The following is a 15,518-nucleotide window of genomic DNA, read 5'->3' as shown; positions in this document are numbered from 1 at the left end:
AACTTACACTGAGTCAAATCTCAAATCTCTCAACAGACTAAACTTCTGATTTAGCTCAAGTCTGTGGTGGTTTTACACTGCAAAGTTTCACTTTCTTATGGAAGGAGCAATTAATTGTCTTTATCATTAGAAGCTGGATGAAGGAACAGCAAGCATCTTCATCACAGAAAGGTGTGAAGTCCTCATAGAGGACTTGTATGTTAGTAGACCCAGACAAGGGAGGTGTTTATTTCTGTTCACAACACTAGCATCAGTAATATGTAGTCAGTCAGGAATTCCCACTATCCTAGGGAAAAAGATTATAATCCAGTAGCTGGAAGAGATGTAATCTGCATAATTATCTAGGTTTAAATGATCTGGCAATGGAAAATGTCCATAATTTAATTTGAATTCCATAATAAAGTAAATAAGGTTACAAAGGGCTTCACAAACAATTCAGACTACACTGGAAAGCATCCTAATTGACCCTTGAATTAGCAAAGTAAGCATTAGATCATATCCTAGCATACCTTTTAGCAATGTTTTAAAATATTTTACGAACTAGATTCACTGGGCAAGTGTTTTAGGAGGAAATAATTTTCTCACAAGTCCTGCCCAGCAGTGAGTCCGGAAATACTCAAGTACAGATGGTAAAACCATAAAAATTCTTTGTAAGGATAGTTCTTAGATTACTGTAAAGCTGCTAAAGGACAAGCTGTGTAAGAACAAAAGATCTGAAACGTACATTTTTACAGGTGTTGAAACCAATAGTGAAAATCCATATTCATTTTATTGACTGCTGAAGTTCAGTCTCATTCATCTTCCAGCCTTCTTTGATATTGTCTTTCTGAGGCTTTTCTACGGTAGACATCATCTGTATCAAATAAAAAAGTTTGCTTAGACTTTCTGAAAACTGAAGACTTTAAAATACTCAGATCTGAGTAATTCAACCAATAGTTTAGAAATGTCTATTTCTGATCTTAATGTTTAACTCAATGCCAAAATAAGCTCAAAAAAAAAAATTTTTTTTTTTGAGACAGAGTCTTACTCTGTCACCCTGAGTAGAGTGCCTTGGTATCATCATAGCTCACAGCAACCTCAAACTCTTGGGCTCAAGTGATCCTCTAGTCTCAATTTTTAGTACAGATGCAGGTCTTGCTCTTGCTCAGGCTGGTCTTAAAACTCCTGAGCCTAAAAGGATCCAGCCACCTCAGCCTCCCAAAGTGCTGGGATTACAGGCATGAGCCCCTGCATCCAGCTCAAAATAAACTTAATTAAAACATAATTTGAGTTAAATGAGGACTATATTAATGGAATTCTAGACTTAAATAGCAAAGTAAGCATTAGGTCATATCCTAGCAGGGAAGTTTTAAAACTTCCCTCACTTGCTTCTCCCCCTACCTCCAGTTTCTGTGTTCTGAAATCATCCTACTTAACTAAAACCTCAAAGTGCACCCTCAAAGGCACTTCTCCCCCTAGTTCCATGCTGCTTCCTCTCCTATACCCAAAAACCTTCAGGTGGGGAAAGGCAGTCAATTTCTTTACTCTCAACGGCTTCTTTTCCAAACTATTGATTCTCTACCCTCATTAAAGAAATCTCTTCCTTAAGGCGTATGCCATTTGACTTTTACCACCTATGTGCTGGCACCTGCTCTCTGCATCTTCAGCCATTGAAAGTGAAGTCCTCTAGGTTAGGTTTTTTGCCCCTGTCTCCAGACACCACTGCTACCCGAGGGCTGAAGCTCTAGCTCCCTTCACCTCCAGCTTCTGTCACTTGGAATGCTCCTATGAAGCAAGTCTGCTCAGACCACACCTCCTACCCTAGGATTTCACCAACATTTTCCCCCAGATTCTTGGTTCTTGGCCTGTCTTCCCCTTCTTTTTTTTTTGGCTGGGGCTGGGTTTGAACCCACCACCTCCAGTATGTGGAGGCCCTACTCCTTGAACCACAGGCACCACCTTTTTTTTTTTTTTTGAGACAGAGTCTCACTATGTCACCCCCAGTAGAGTGCCATGGTGTCACAGCTCACAGCCACCTCAAACTCTTGGGCTTAGGCGACTCTCTTGCCTCAGCCTCCCAAGTAGCTGGGACTACAGGCACCTGCCACAATGCCTGGCTAGCACATGGCTATTTTTTGTTGCAGTTGTCATTGTTTAGCTGACCCAGGCCAGGTTCAAACCTGCCAGCCTTGGTGTATGTGGCTGGCACCTTAACCACTGTGCTACGGGAGCCAACCCAGTTTTTTTTGGTTTGTTTTTGTTCTGAGACAGAGTCTCACTTGGTCACCTTCAGTAGAGTGCCATGGCACCTTAGCTCACAGCAACCTCAAGCCTCCCAAGTAGCTGGGGCTACAGGCACCCATCACAACACCCAACTATTTTTTAGAGACAGGGTCTCATTCCTGCTCAGGCTGGTCTCAAACTCGTGAGTTCAGGCAGTTCACCCGCCTTGCCCTCCCAAGTGCTAGGATTACAGGCATGAGCCACTGTGCCTGGCTTTTTTTTTTCTTTTTTTGAGACAGAGCCTCACTATGTCCCCCTCGGCAGAGTGCAATGGCATCACAGCTCACAGCAAACTCAAACTCTTGGGTTTAAGCAATTCTCTTGCCTCAGCTGCCCAAGTAGCTGGGACTACAGGCAACTGCCACAACGCCCAGCGATTTTTTTGTTGCAGTTGTCGTTCTTCAGCTAGCCCGGGCCGGGTTTGAACCCACCAGCCTCAGTGTATGTGGCTGGCACCATAACCACTGTGCTACAGGTGCCAAGCCTGTCTTCTCCTTCCTGCCAAATCAACTGGCCTTCCTTCACATTCTTATTAATGTCAAAATCCCCAACCACAGATTAATCTGACTTCCTCCTTTCACCAGGTCTCACCCTACTTGCTATGCACTGCAGGACCAACTAATGCCTCTAATTGGGTCCATTGGGATGCCTGACAATCCTGTTTCCTCAGAATACCCTTCTTCACCCACTCTCAAATGGCCTTGAACTCTCCCCGCACTGGGAAAAGTCATCAGTAAAGAACTCTTCCAACCTAACTAAGAAGAGCTACTCCTGCCATCCAGCTTTGATCCCTTTCTCTCCCACTCAAGGGTCAAGTATCTCCAGCCTCCCTCCACACGCCCCTTCCAGATCACCTTTTGCACATCCTCCAGTCTTTGAGAGGGTAGAGGGGTTACAGCCCTTTCACAGAGTCAGACTTCTTTAATTGCCTGTCATCAGTGATTACAGACTTACCTGATTTCCTCCTTGGCCCTGGCCATTCTCAGCCATCCTTAAAATATTGGGGTTTCAGTCTGACTTTCACCACAGTTTGCTTGTGAGTGGTCCATGTATCCAGATTTCTGCCCCAGATATGCCTCCTGAATTTCAGATTTGTGTAAATACCTTCACCTTAGCACATCCCAAATGAAGCCCAAGTTCACCCTGCCTGTGTTCTGCACATTCAGGAACTATACCACCCCTGCTGTTGTACCTAAAGCCTCCACTCCTCGTCTACCAAGTCTACTCAGTCACCCAGCCCTGGCATTCTTCCCTTTGGATGTCTCTAACCCCGCCGACCCCTTGGCATCCCTTCTGCCCCCAACCTAGACCAGCCCACTATCTCAAATCTGTACAGCCATACAACCTAAGTGTTGTGCCAATCTCCTCTCCACAGAGAAAAGGAGCTATTCTCCCAAGTGATAATCTGCTGCTTAAAACCCTTCAATCTGGGCAGTGCCCATAGCTCAGTGGGTAGGGTGCCGGCCATAGCACTCTACCAAGGGCAACATAGTGAGACTCTGTCTCAAAAAAAAAAAACCCTTGGGCTTGGCGCCTGTGGCTCAAGTGGCTAAGGCGCCAGTCATGGACACCCAAGGTGGCGGGTTCGAATCCAGCCCGGCCCGCCAAACGACAATGATGGCTACAACCAAAAAATAGCCGGGCGTTGTGGCGGGCGCCTGTGGTCCCAACTACTTGGGAGGCGGAGGCAGGAGACTAGCTTGAGCCCAGGAGTTGGAGGTTGCTGTCAGCTGAGATGCCATGGCACTCTACCCAAGGGGACAGCTTGAGGCTCCTGTCTCAAAAAAAAAAAAAAAAAACCTTGGCTGGGCACCTGTGGCTCAAGCAGCTAAGGCACCAGCCACATACGCCTGAGTTGACGGATTTGAATCCAGCCTGGGCCGCCAAACAATAATGACTGCTGCAATAAAAAAACATAGCCAGATGTTGTGGTGGGCGCCTGTAGTCCCAGCTACTGCTACTTGGGAGGAGGAGGCAGGCAAATCGCTTGAGTCCAGGAGTTGAAGGTTGCTGTGAACTGTGATGCCACAGCACTCTACCCAGGGCAACAGCTTGAGGCTCTGTCTCAAAAAAAAAACTCAAAAAAAAAAAAACCTCAGGCGGCACCTGTGGCTCAGTGAGTGGCTCAGTGAGTAGGGCGCCAGCCCCATATACCAAGGGTGTCGGGTTCAAACCTGGCCCTGGCCAAACCGCAACAAAAAAATAGCCGGGCATTGTGGCAAACACCTGTAGTCCCAGCTACTTGGGAGGCTGAGGCAAGAGAATCACCTAAGCCCAAGAGCTCAAGGTTGCTGTGAGCAGTGAGGGCAAGAAAGTGAGACTCTGTCTTTAAAAAAATAAAAAACCCTCAATCTTTGTGATCCATTCTTGGTTCTCCAGTCCCTTTGCAGCCCTGCCCAGTTACCCTTCTAGCCACTTCCCCCTCCCTCACTGTTCGTCCGCTTCTATCACTCAAACACATGGCATACTCTCAGACAAGTCCCCATGTCTGCCCTTACTACTGCCATGAAGACACTTTCAACTCCACAAACCTTCCCCTCATCTGGCTGACACCTAATCAATCTTCAGGTCCTCCTTTACTTGGTAACCGCTTCCAGAAGCCTTCCTTGCACTTTCTAGTCCAGTTGAGGTGCCCACCCAAGATTCCTATGCTCCTCTGATTTGCCTCTCACAGCACTGATCATGCTTAATGGTAATTGCATTATCTGTCTTTCCCATTACAGCACTTCTGGAATGAGGAACTCTATCTTGTCCATTATATCCTCTCAGAGGTGCTCTTTCAATACAGATACAGATGAATGGATTGGATGGATGAACGCAAGGACTAAAAATCTTTAGTAATGACTAATATAACATTTTTTCTTTTTGAGACAGTTCCACTGTTGCCCTCAGTAGAGGGCTATGGTGTCACAGCTCACAGCAACCTCAAACTCTTGGGCTTCCGCGATTCTCTTGCCTCAGCCTCCTAAGTAGCTGGGACTACAGGCCTCCGCCACAACGCCGGGCTACTTTTTGTTGCAGTTGTCGTTGTCCAGCTGACCTGGGCCGGGTTGGAACCCGCCAGCTTCTGTGTATGTGGCTAGCGCCTTAACCACTAGGCTACGGGCGTCAAGACTAATGTAACAATTTTTAAAAGTGAAGGCTGGCGGCTCGGCGCTTATAGCTCAACCGGCTAAGGCGCCAGCCATGTACACCTAAGGTGGCGGGTTCGAATCCCCAGCCCGGACCCGCCAAACAACAACGATGGCTGCAACCAAAAAAAAAAGCCGGGCGTTGTGGCGGGCGTCTGTGGTCCCAGCTACTTGGGAGGCAGAGGCAGGAGACTCGCTTGAGCTCAGGAGTTGGAGGTTGCTGTGAGCTGTAATGCCACGGCACTCTACCCAGGGGGACAGCTTGAGGCTCTGTCTCAAAAAAAAAAAAAAAAAGTGAAGGCTGGCAATTCACAAGTGGTAAGATGTTTCAGGAGAGGAGCAAAGCAGAAAGAGCCTAGGGCTTGGGGGAAGTTTTTCTGAAAAAGGAACTGGCCTGCCCCCAGTTAGTCCTAAGCAAAGCAATGCCAGGCACCCTTTTCACAGTCCAAAGATCTGGTACCAATGACTGCCCTGTTAAGACAGTGGTAATTAGTCAAGCCAGACAATCGCTCCCTTTGGAGTTAGGCTGAAAAGTCCGGAGAGGACTGGCCAGAGCAAAGCAGTGTCCATGAAATCTGCAGGCTCCACCCCCTTCTATACTGGCTGTAAACAAATTTCTCAGGCTCCAACACTGGAGGGGGTGAAAAGCAGGCGCAGGAGGACTGGAGGTACGTACCCTCTCCTCAAAGTGCAGAGAAGTCCCAATGCTGGAATGCCAACGTGCCTGGCTTACAGACAGCCAGACCAGTCTCGACTGCCAAGCGAAAGAAATTGCACTTGCCCTTCTGAGAAGGATAAAGGATAAAAACAGCTCAGCGCTCTGAATGGAATGAGCGGTCTGCAATCTAAGAACACTTCCCAAGAGAACGATTCCCTGACGCCGTGTGCATTCCTGAAGGGAAATGGAGGCTGCTGCACCCTGACTTACAGAAGGTCTCCTGGCCCACGCGCACTTTAATCATGATCCACTCCATCATTCCTCCCATGACAAAAAAGAAGGGCAGGAACCTGTAGATACCGAGCCGCTGCTTCCCGGGCACCCGTCGCAAAATGCGCCTCACTTGGGCCCTGGAGAACATGCTCGCCAAGGTCGTGGAAGGAGGTATGGCGGAACCAGGCGCCAGAGGAACGGCGGGACGCAGCCGGCACCTACCCGCCCGTCTTCGCTACCTACTGCCTCCAGGAAGCCAAGCGACAGCAGCCGGGCTTGCGAATCCTCCAATAAGAGTACAGCGAGGCGCGCGTGCTCTGTGAGGCTAAACTCCGACGCGAGGAGCTGGCGCAGGCGCCTGGGCTCTGGAGGCGGGGCGGCAAAGGGGGCGGGGTCGTTCACGTGGTATCCCCCGGCCTCCCAGGTATGGGCCGGGGCTGCGAGTTGGCGGCCGCTCCCCCTGATCTGCGATCGCCATCTTTTTTCTTAATACCCTGGCAAAGTGAGGACCCTCTATGGTGAACTAATCGTGTACTGCACCACACTCTAAAATGCAACTACGCAACGTTTATTTCGGTGAATTTATTTCGGTGAATTTAGAAGTGATTGGTGATTCACTTCTAAATAACTGAATTTGATATGCGAGGTTGAAAGCTGAACTTTATCATTATCACTAAAGTCTAAGTAAGCGCCTTGCAACAAAGAACCCTAAAATTAATAGAAGCTGCCTTGTATGGGGCACTTACTGTTCTACAGGCACTTGTAGGTGCTCTATTCACAATAATCACTAAAAAGCGTGATGGTCAAAGAGCCTTTGACAAAACCACAGCCCTGCTCTCAAAACTCAATTCCGAATGGGGACTTTCTTTGAAATGGGGGGCTTTTTCTGACGCTATGAGGATTTAGTGAGGTAATACAATCCACTGACACATGCCTGAAGCATGATAACTGATCAATTAACATTAGCTATAGTATGAGTTATGATGATTATAACGATTTGCTGAGCCCTCTTAACATGTACTCCCTTAATTGAACTCAATTTTAGGAATTGTATTTCAGATCTTAAATAAAATCTGTTTCTAAATTTCAAAAAAAAAGAGAGAGATTAAGCCACATAGAAACAGAGCTCTGGGGTGGCGCCCGTAGCTCAAAGGAAGGCACTGGCCCTGTTTCCGGGAGGTGGAGGGTTCAAACCCAGCTCCGGCCAAAAACTCAAAAAAAAAAAAAACAGAAGCAGAGCTCTGAGTCTAGAAAAGCCTCCACTCATCATTACATCCTCTCATACTGCCTCACTGTACTTGATGAAAGTATCTGTGAGAGGCTGTCACACCATTACCTAGAGCTAAAATAACAACTAGAGGAACAGCTTTGAGAGTGAAAACAACTATTAGACAATGTAAGAAAATTAAATGAAACCTTAGGACAAATGAGTTTGATGATAGGGACCCAAAATATACAAAAACAGACTAGAGGAGATAGAGGATCCCCAAAAGGGTCAGAGGACCGGCAGTGAATGGCCTGAGCTGCCACCTATAACCTGGCCAGGAAGCCTCATTATGCTCAGAGTTGACTGCGCCTACCCCACACACTCCCACCCCAGCTTGTTGTTGGTTCTCTTTTCTCCTGGTGGTTCTGAGGGCTGGACGGAGGGCTGGACGACACAGGGTGTGCATTTGTCTGGAGAAGGTTCATGTTGGGTCAGGTCACTGGCACCCTCCTAAATGGAACCCTTGGGGAGGCCTCCAACCATGAGCCCTTGGCTTTGATCCTCACCAGTGCCTGGCCCAGTGTCTGACATACTGCATGTCTTTAGCCAAGTTTCAGTGGAGCTTCAAATACACATGCACCCTGACCCCCAGGAAAGGAGTTCCCAACTAGCTGGTTCCCCACCCGCAGGGCCTACCAGTGCAGGGTCAGCCTCCTCTGGGCCCAGTGCAGTTTGTGCAGGCTCAGAAAATAGATATGAATAGAAGAAATGTGGGTGGACAGCAGTTCCAAGACGTTAAGAGTAATTTCCTTGGAAAGTCTAGCGATATTGCTAGAAAAGATCAGCCATCTCAAGAGAAGGCCTGAGCCTGAAGCCAAGAGCTGAGCGGATCATGCAGCCATTTGCTATGGTCAGAACCAAGTGGGTGCAATGACCCCTGCCCCACTGCTCTGCAGCGCACGGCCTAGTCGTCCGGCTCTGAGTTCTAAGGGGTCACCTGCAGGTACCCAGAGAAGGGCCGCTCAGTGGACGTTGGCTGCCCTTCAGGTCTTGCGGTCTCACCCAGTATGCACTGGGGAGAGCGTGGAAAGGGGTTTTTATTCGCTAAATGAGTTGAAACAGCCCAGGCTCTGGTTAGTGGGCAGACAGGGGCTGGAGGAGGGGAACAAGACCCTGGGAAAGGGGGGACAAGGTCCTGGGGAAAAGAAGCACAAGATCAGGGACCGGAAGGACCAGAGGCTTGGGGGAGGGGCTGGAGGAACCAGAAGCGCAGGGAGAGGCGGAGGACCCCGGGGCTGGAGACCTGGCCCTCTCCTGTGCCTCGGTGGTACGGAGCCTCACAAGGACGGCGGCCCTTAGGCCCTCCGACTTCCGACAGAAGGGACCGCCATCACCACCGTGACTATCCAAGGGGGGCGCAAAGTCCTCTGCCGCGCCGGAGCTGGGGGGTGGGGGTCGGGGCGTCCGCCCCGCCCGCCCGACTCCGGACCTCCCGCCCCCTGGGCCGAGTGCCGCACCCATTGGCCTGACAGGCTCCGCGCGCCGCGCCCATTGGCCAGCCGCTGAGAGGAGCACGCGGCCACGGTGGCGGGCGGGCAGTCGGAGGGAGGACGGCGGCGGGCTGGGCGAGGGGCTGAGGGGTGCGCTGGCGGCGCTCAGTGGCCATGGCGGGTGCGGGGCTGCGGGCGGCCGCTTGGCGCTGGCTTCTGTGCGGAGGCCAGGGCGGCCCGCGAGCTGCCTCGTCCTCCTGTCCTGGTTGTGGCCCCCCGGGTCCCGGCGCCCACTGCCCTGGCGCTCCGCGGTCCGCACCCGCCGGCAGCACCGAAGTCAACTCACACTTGTGGTCTCGCTACCAGGACATGCGGAGACTGGTGCACGGTGGGTGAGCCGGAGCGGGACGTGCGCCTGGGGGTGTCTCCCGCTTGCAGGACAGAGCGCCAGGGCACCGCCTCCGGGCCACTCTAGGGAAGCGCCGGGTGGGACTCGCTGGGTCCCCGGAGTCCGAGGGTCGGTCAGCTTTTCGGGAAAGGCTTGGGCGGAAGGGTTCTTCCCTGGCTCAGTCTACAGGAGCTTGAGGCTCCTGGAGCGGCCGCACTCTTTCCTTGGGTTCCCGCCTGCGGGGAGGCCGCTGCGGAAACTCCCCCAAGCCCTTGTTCTCCGCGGGTCCTTAGTGTGGGGGGTGAGGGGTGATATGGACAAAGCCAGACAGCGGCGCTTGTCCGGACAGGCTCTTGGGGATGGCCCTACCTAAGCTGACGCCGGCGGGACTTTTCAGACACTCTTGATTTCACTCTGGAGGTTCAGTGCACTCGCAGCCTACAAGGCGAAGGCGTTGGTGAAACCAGACCAAATCCCCCCCAGTCGCCTGGAATCCAGAAGGGCTACTGCAAACCTTGACCAGGGCTGCGCAGGGCACTTATCCTAGGGTCCTCGTCTGACTGCCAAATGGGATGATGAGGTCTGAGACACCCCTTCCAAAGCAAGGGCAGCCTGGGGTGCACTGGGGTAGCCAGAGAGCTGAGCGCGCTGGACATCTGCCCACTTGTCTAGATATGTCTAGAGGAGCCCTGCCTCTGCAGTAGGCACATGTATGTGGTTTGGGTTTGTGGGTCTTATCACCACTGACCAGCTGGATGAACCTCAGCAAACCTCATGCTCTCAGACCTCTGCCCTCAAGCTCAAAACACAGTCTTCGGACCTCTTTCACAGATTGTGAGAACTAGAAAAGAGCCAAGCTAAGAATGGACAGGGGAGGTTCCAGAGGAACCCCAGGGTTGATGTGGCTTTTGTTGTCAGATAGACAAAGTAGCCCTATCTGAAAGAGTCCAATGGACTGGACAGGAGCTTCCACTGCATCTGTATGAAGACCTAGGGAGTGATGGGTGAGTGAGACTCACTTCTTGACAAGCTGAAGGCAGAATGGTGTAGTCCCATGAGCCAAGGTTGTTGAATGGTTATTTTGAAGCCCTTGGGCCTCTATCAGCCCTACCTGGCCTGTGTGGTAACATTGAAGGGCCAGGCTTAGGGGCACAGTGATTAAGACAGGGACAACCTGGCTCGGCGCCTATAGCTCAACCGGCTAAGGCGCCAGCCACGTACACCTAAGGTGGCGGGTTCGAATCCCCAGCCCGGACCTGCCAAACAACAATGATGGCTGCAACCAAAAAATAGCCGGACGTTGTGGCGGGCGCCTGTGGTCCCAGCTACTTGGGAGGCAGAGGCAGGAGACTCGCTTGAGCCCAGGAGTTGGAGGTTGCTATGAGCTGTAATGCCACGGCACTCTACCCAGGGGGACAGCTTGAGGCTCTGTCTCAAAAAAAAAAAAAAAAAGACAGGGACAACCTGAACGCAGATCTCAACTCCATTGTCTACTGGAGTAAGGATTAAATAAGACAGTACTCCAAGGCATCCACAAGTGAGTGTCATGGCTGCCAGGAAAGAGTTGGCCCCAGGACCTAGACCCATGGGCCCGTGTGGGAGCTTGGGACTGAGGAGAGTGAGGGCTGGACAGTGAGGCTGTAAAGGTGGCAGACCAATTCAGGATAGTGGGGAGGGCACATCTTCACCTGGCCCTACACAACACCACCACTATGGAAGGGAGTGGGACCCTGTGCCACCCAGAGCTATGGTTTTCTTGGTCCAAAAATCAGGTCAGGAAGCTAACTCCTTCCTCATTCTGCTTTATTCTTCAAAGGAGTGTCTGTCTCTGGGCCCCTAGGAACATTCTCAAGGACATAGACAAAGGCCTAGATTGAGTCACGGGCATGGGGAGGGTGAGGCTCAGGGTCCTGGCAACACCAGGTAAGGGGCATCTGAGAAGCAGCTGTGTCTCATATGCATCCAAATGAAGAGTGTCCTGTCCGTACCCATGGCTCTTCTGCAGAGCCGCTGTTCTGTGCTGGCCTGGGAACCAGCCACATCTTTTCCCCCACCCACACCCTACACTTGGCTCCAAAGGAAAGAGGTAGGGGCAGAGCCCTGTGTTCTCAAGGAGCCTCCAAGGCAAATGCTCTGGGCATAGGAGCACATCAGTGAGGTGTCTGCCTCTTGACTGCAGTAATTGCCAGACACACTGTGAGGCCAGGGGCTTCTCTGTTACTGGGGCTAGTTGTGCGCTGAGTCGGGCATCCTGGAGACTTGGACCTGGAGTCTATGCAAGGCAGTGCCCTATGCACCTAGTCCAGCCTGCTATCCCCTCCCTACATCCCCTATTCCTGGAGCGACATGGGGAAATTGGGGATAGGGAGCTGGTGAGAATCTTAAGAGGTACATCACCCATTTAATCCTACGTATGTGCAGGGTGGGAATGCCCCTTAGTAGATATGTAGGTTAGTATAATTTTTATTACCCCTTTAGAGACAAGGAAACTTAGGTCCAAGATCTGAGGTGATATTCCTAAAGTCACAGCCATGAAAGGGAGGGTATGAGCTCATCCTCAGTGCCTGTGCCTGTTCCACCACATCCCTTTTCCCATCAACCTCTGCCATTATACAGATGGGGAAATCAAGGCAGGAGACCACTCTGCTGTTAGTCAACTGTGGCCCCTTGGGAGCAGCCAGAGGCTGGGTGGGGGGTGGGGGGTCCTGACTACATCCCCAGAAGGGAACAGCCTGTGTTCCAGAACCCAACATCACACTTTCCCCCCTGTTGTAATTAGCAATGTTCCCTGGCTAGAGCCAGCAAATGTCATTAGGTGGGCTGGCAGGCGGCTGAAATCTGATTAGAGGGGCCTGGCTCTCTGGGCTATAGCAGGTGCTTAGATCCAGCTCCAGGCAAGGTGGAAAGGCATCACAATGGCTTCAGCCCCATAGTCTGGTTCAGACAGAGCCAGCACCCTCTGGGTTGGAGTCCCCATGTGCTATCCCATGGGTAGCTGAGAGAGGAGTTGCTTTCCTACAGGGACCAGACAGTGGTGCTCCTGAGTGGTTTTTGAGCAACAGGGAAGATTTGCACTATAGAAAGATCCAAGAGCAGCTGTCCTGGGCTAGACAGATAGGAGCTGAGTGCTGGCCTCCCTGCCTCCAGGGTGCTGCCAGGGCTCCAGCACAACTGTGTGCCTGATGGGGCTTTGTGGCAAGAGCCTGGAGGAAGCACAGGCTCAGTGTCCCTGATGGGCTGCAGGTGACAATAAAGCACAGGCAGGTATAACTAGGGTACCCAAAAGGAGGAGCTCCATTATGGGCTCAGCCCACTGCCAGCTCTACCTTACCCAAACCACATGATTCTGGGCAAACGAATTTTCTCCAAACCTCAGTTTCATCATTTACAGCATTAGGCTGAGAATTGCCTTTGTAAGGTATTTCATGGGGCTTACAGAGCTGGGCACCCATCAAGTATACAGGATCCACCAGCTGCTATGGTATCACCATCCTTATTGTGCCACCTCTTTGCATCTCCTGCCTTTAGACCTCCTGCCCCCTGAGGTCTGCAGTCTCCTGAACCCAGCAGCCATCTACGCCAACAATGAGATCAGCCTGCGTGATGTCGAAGTCTATGGCTTTGATTACGACTACACACTGGCCCAGTATGCAGATATACTGCATCCTGAGATCTTCAGTGCTGCCCGTGACATCCTAATTGAGCACTACAAGGTGAGACCAGCCAGGCAGGCCCAAGAGGCTAGGGTACCCCAGTTATACCTGTGTTTTATTGTCACTGCCCCAGAAGTACGGCTTGATCTAAGCCCAGGACTGAATTATAGGGCTCCCCTGGCCTGGCAACTGCTCTGGGCAAGTAGCTGAATTGACCCCCCAAGGTGGCCCTCTAGCCAGTTTTGGTAGTGCTACTGGCTTAGGCCTGGCTCTCTTTACCCCAACAGTACCCAGAGGGGATTCGGAAGTATGACTACAACCCCAACTTTGCTATCCGTGGCCTCCACTATGACATTCAAAAGGTGAGTGGCTAGATGTATATAGGGGCTACTTTCTAAGCCCCGCTCCCCTCTAGAGGGGTTTCCTCACCCAACTACCTCCTCAGCCTCAAAACAATAGCCTCCTCTTGGTATTCATGATTCCCTGGGTACCATCCATCTGGGGCTTTGTGTGAGGTAGAAGCCAGCTCAGGGCCAGCATGAGAACTATGAAAACTACCTCAACATGAATCCTGGTCCCTGGTGCCCTCAGAGCCTTCTGATGAAGATTGACGCCTTCCACTACGTGCAGCTAGGAACAGCCTATAGGTCAGTGCTGACTCTGCCCTGACCTTACCCTATGCCCCAGCCTATGCTCTGCCCAGGCTCAGGACCACTTTGGACTGATAGCGTCTGTGCCCCCACTCAGGGGCCTCCAGCCTGTGCCGGACGAGGAGGTGATCGACCTATATGGGGGCACCCAGCACATCCCACTGTACCAAATGAGTGGCTTCTATGGCAAGGTACACTCCATCCATCCACTGCTTCCCATAGCAGCCCAATCAGTGATGTCACTGTGGATGCTGGCTGGGAGGCTAAGCCTACCATCGATGTCCTAAAGCAGATTTGGAGCTGTCAGTCTCCAATGCTGGGGGAGTGAGGCCACATGGGTGTCTGAGACAGTGGCCCCTTCCCTAGGGCCCCTCCATCAAGCAGTTCATGGATATCTTCTCACTGCCAGAGATGGCACTGCTGTCCTGTGTGGTAGACTATTTCCTAGGCCACAGCCTGGAGTTTGACCAAGCACACCTCTACAAGGACGTGACGGTGAGGACTCTGGGCCTGCCCCTTAGATAGTAGGGAAGGCCCTCCTAGACCCATTGCACCCTCACTGTCCCTACCCTGCCTCCAGGATGCCATCCGAGACGTGCACGTGAAAGGCCTCATGTACCAGTGGATTGAACAGGACATGGGTAAGGGTCGATGGTAGCCCTGCCTTCTGAGGTTGGCAGGGTTGGCCCTCACAGACCCATCTTCCCCCATTAGAGAAGTACATCCTGAGAGGGGATGAAACGTTCGCTGTCCTGAACCGTCTGGTGACCCATGGGAAACAGCTGTTCCTCATCACCAACAGTCCTTTCAGCTTTGTGTGAGTCTAGCCCCAGTGTGGAAGGAGGGGCAGGGCAGAGCCCAGGCCCCGATGGGGTGGGCAGGCACAAAGCCACTTTCAGACTTCCACCTGTACCCTCTACACAGGGACAAGGGGATGCGGCACATGGTGGGTCCTGATTGGCGCCAACTCTTTGATGTGGTCATTGTCCAGGCAGATAAACCCAGCTTTTTCACTGACCGGCGCAAGTATGGGCCTATGGAGGGCTGGCAGGGCCAGGGAGGGGGAATGGAGGCCCTACGCAGATGAGGGGACTGAGACGGGAGGATAGCCCCTTGCTGGCATGTGGCCATCTACAGAAGGGACCCTGCCACAGACTTAAAATTAAGCCCTCACCCTTGCTCCAGGCCTTTCAGAAAACTCGACGAGAAGGGCTCACTCCAGTGGGACCGTATAACCCGCCTGGAAAAGGGCAAGATTTATCGGCAGGTGAGGGCCACTTGGGGGGACAACTGGGGCACAAGGCCTGCACTGCTCCTGGACCCTGACCAGCCCTACACCATGAAGCTGGAGCCAAGGACACCTGGGAAGGGCTGTGAGGGAACAGGTCTGGGTGTCAAGAGCTTGGCCTCTGGGTCAAACTATCTGGGTTTGGTTCCAGCTTCCCTGCCCAGTGGCAGAGGGAGGTTGGCCTCATCACCTGACCTTTCTGTGCCTTACTTTCCTCGTCCAAAAGAGGTCTAATACTGAGTTTTGGTATAAAGCCCTTAGAACGGCCAGCTATCACTCCATACCCAATGTGTGGCCCTTCTTAGTTGGGACTGCTCACTCTGCTAGAGCCGGAACAGGTGTGGTTGGGGCCCCTTAGTTGGGCCAGCGCTCAGAAGACCTCTTTTTGTCTGGCTAGGAAGGTAAGAGTTGTTCTGGTGCTGGGCCGGGGGATTAGGTGGCTATGAGCTGAAGGTGATTAAGGTTCAGCCCTGGCTGGAATGTGGAAATCCTGGCTGAGTTGGTCTTCTTGCGGGGGG

At 52.0% G+C, this 15,518-nt stretch overlaps 2 protein-coding genes across 2 annotated transcripts in view; one reads left to right on the top strand and one right to left on the bottom strand.

Annotated features, from left to right (window-relative positions):
* Positions 1-706: 706 nt before the first annotated feature.
* SMIM4 (small integral membrane protein 4) lies at positions 707-6,588 on the bottom strand. The gene is made up of 2 exons (XM_023512982.1): positions 6,322-6,588; positions 707-853 (listed from the first exon to the last, which is right to left on the bottom strand). Exons 1-2 carry the CDS (start codon positions 6,470-6,472, stop codon positions 792-794), a joined length of 213 nt encoding a protein of 70 aa, XP_023368750.1. The 5' UTR covers positions 6,473-6,588; the 3' UTR covers positions 707-791.
* Positions 6,589-9,168: 2,580 nt separating this feature from the next.
* Positions 9,169-15,518, top strand: part of NT5DC2 (5'-nucleotidase domain containing 2) — an 8,588-nt gene continuing 2,238 nt past the window's right edge. The window contains exons 1-10 of the mRNA XM_003789376.3: positions 9,169-9,409; positions 12,938-13,122; positions 13,350-13,424; positions 13,654-13,709; positions 13,810-13,903; positions 14,079-14,207; positions 14,293-14,353; positions 14,427-14,529; positions 14,637-14,738; positions 14,898-14,979. Coding sequence (XP_003789424.1) covers positions 9,196-9,409; positions 12,938-13,122; positions 13,350-13,424; positions 13,654-13,709; positions 13,810-13,903; positions 14,079-14,207; positions 14,293-14,353; positions 14,427-14,529; positions 14,637-14,738; positions 14,898-14,979 — 1,101 coding nt within the window. The 5' untranslated portion in view covers positions 9,169-9,195. The remainder of the gene's footprint in view (positions 9,410-12,937; positions 13,123-13,349; positions 13,425-13,653; positions 13,710-13,809; positions 13,904-14,078; positions 14,208-14,292; positions 14,354-14,426; positions 14,530-14,636; positions 14,739-14,897; positions 14,980-15,518) is intronic.

The sequence above is a fragment of the Otolemur garnettii genome, unplaced genomic scaffold, assembly GCF_000181295.1.
Source record: "Otolemur garnettii isolate 467f Iridium unplaced genomic scaffold, OtoGar3 scaffold00032, whole genome shotgun sequence".
Classification (NCBI taxonomy): Eukaryota; Metazoa; Chordata; class Mammalia; order Primates; family Galagidae; genus Otolemur; species Otolemur garnettii.
The sequence above is the reverse complement of the archived record's forward strand: the minus strand, read 5'-3'. Positions and strand labels throughout refer to the sequence as shown.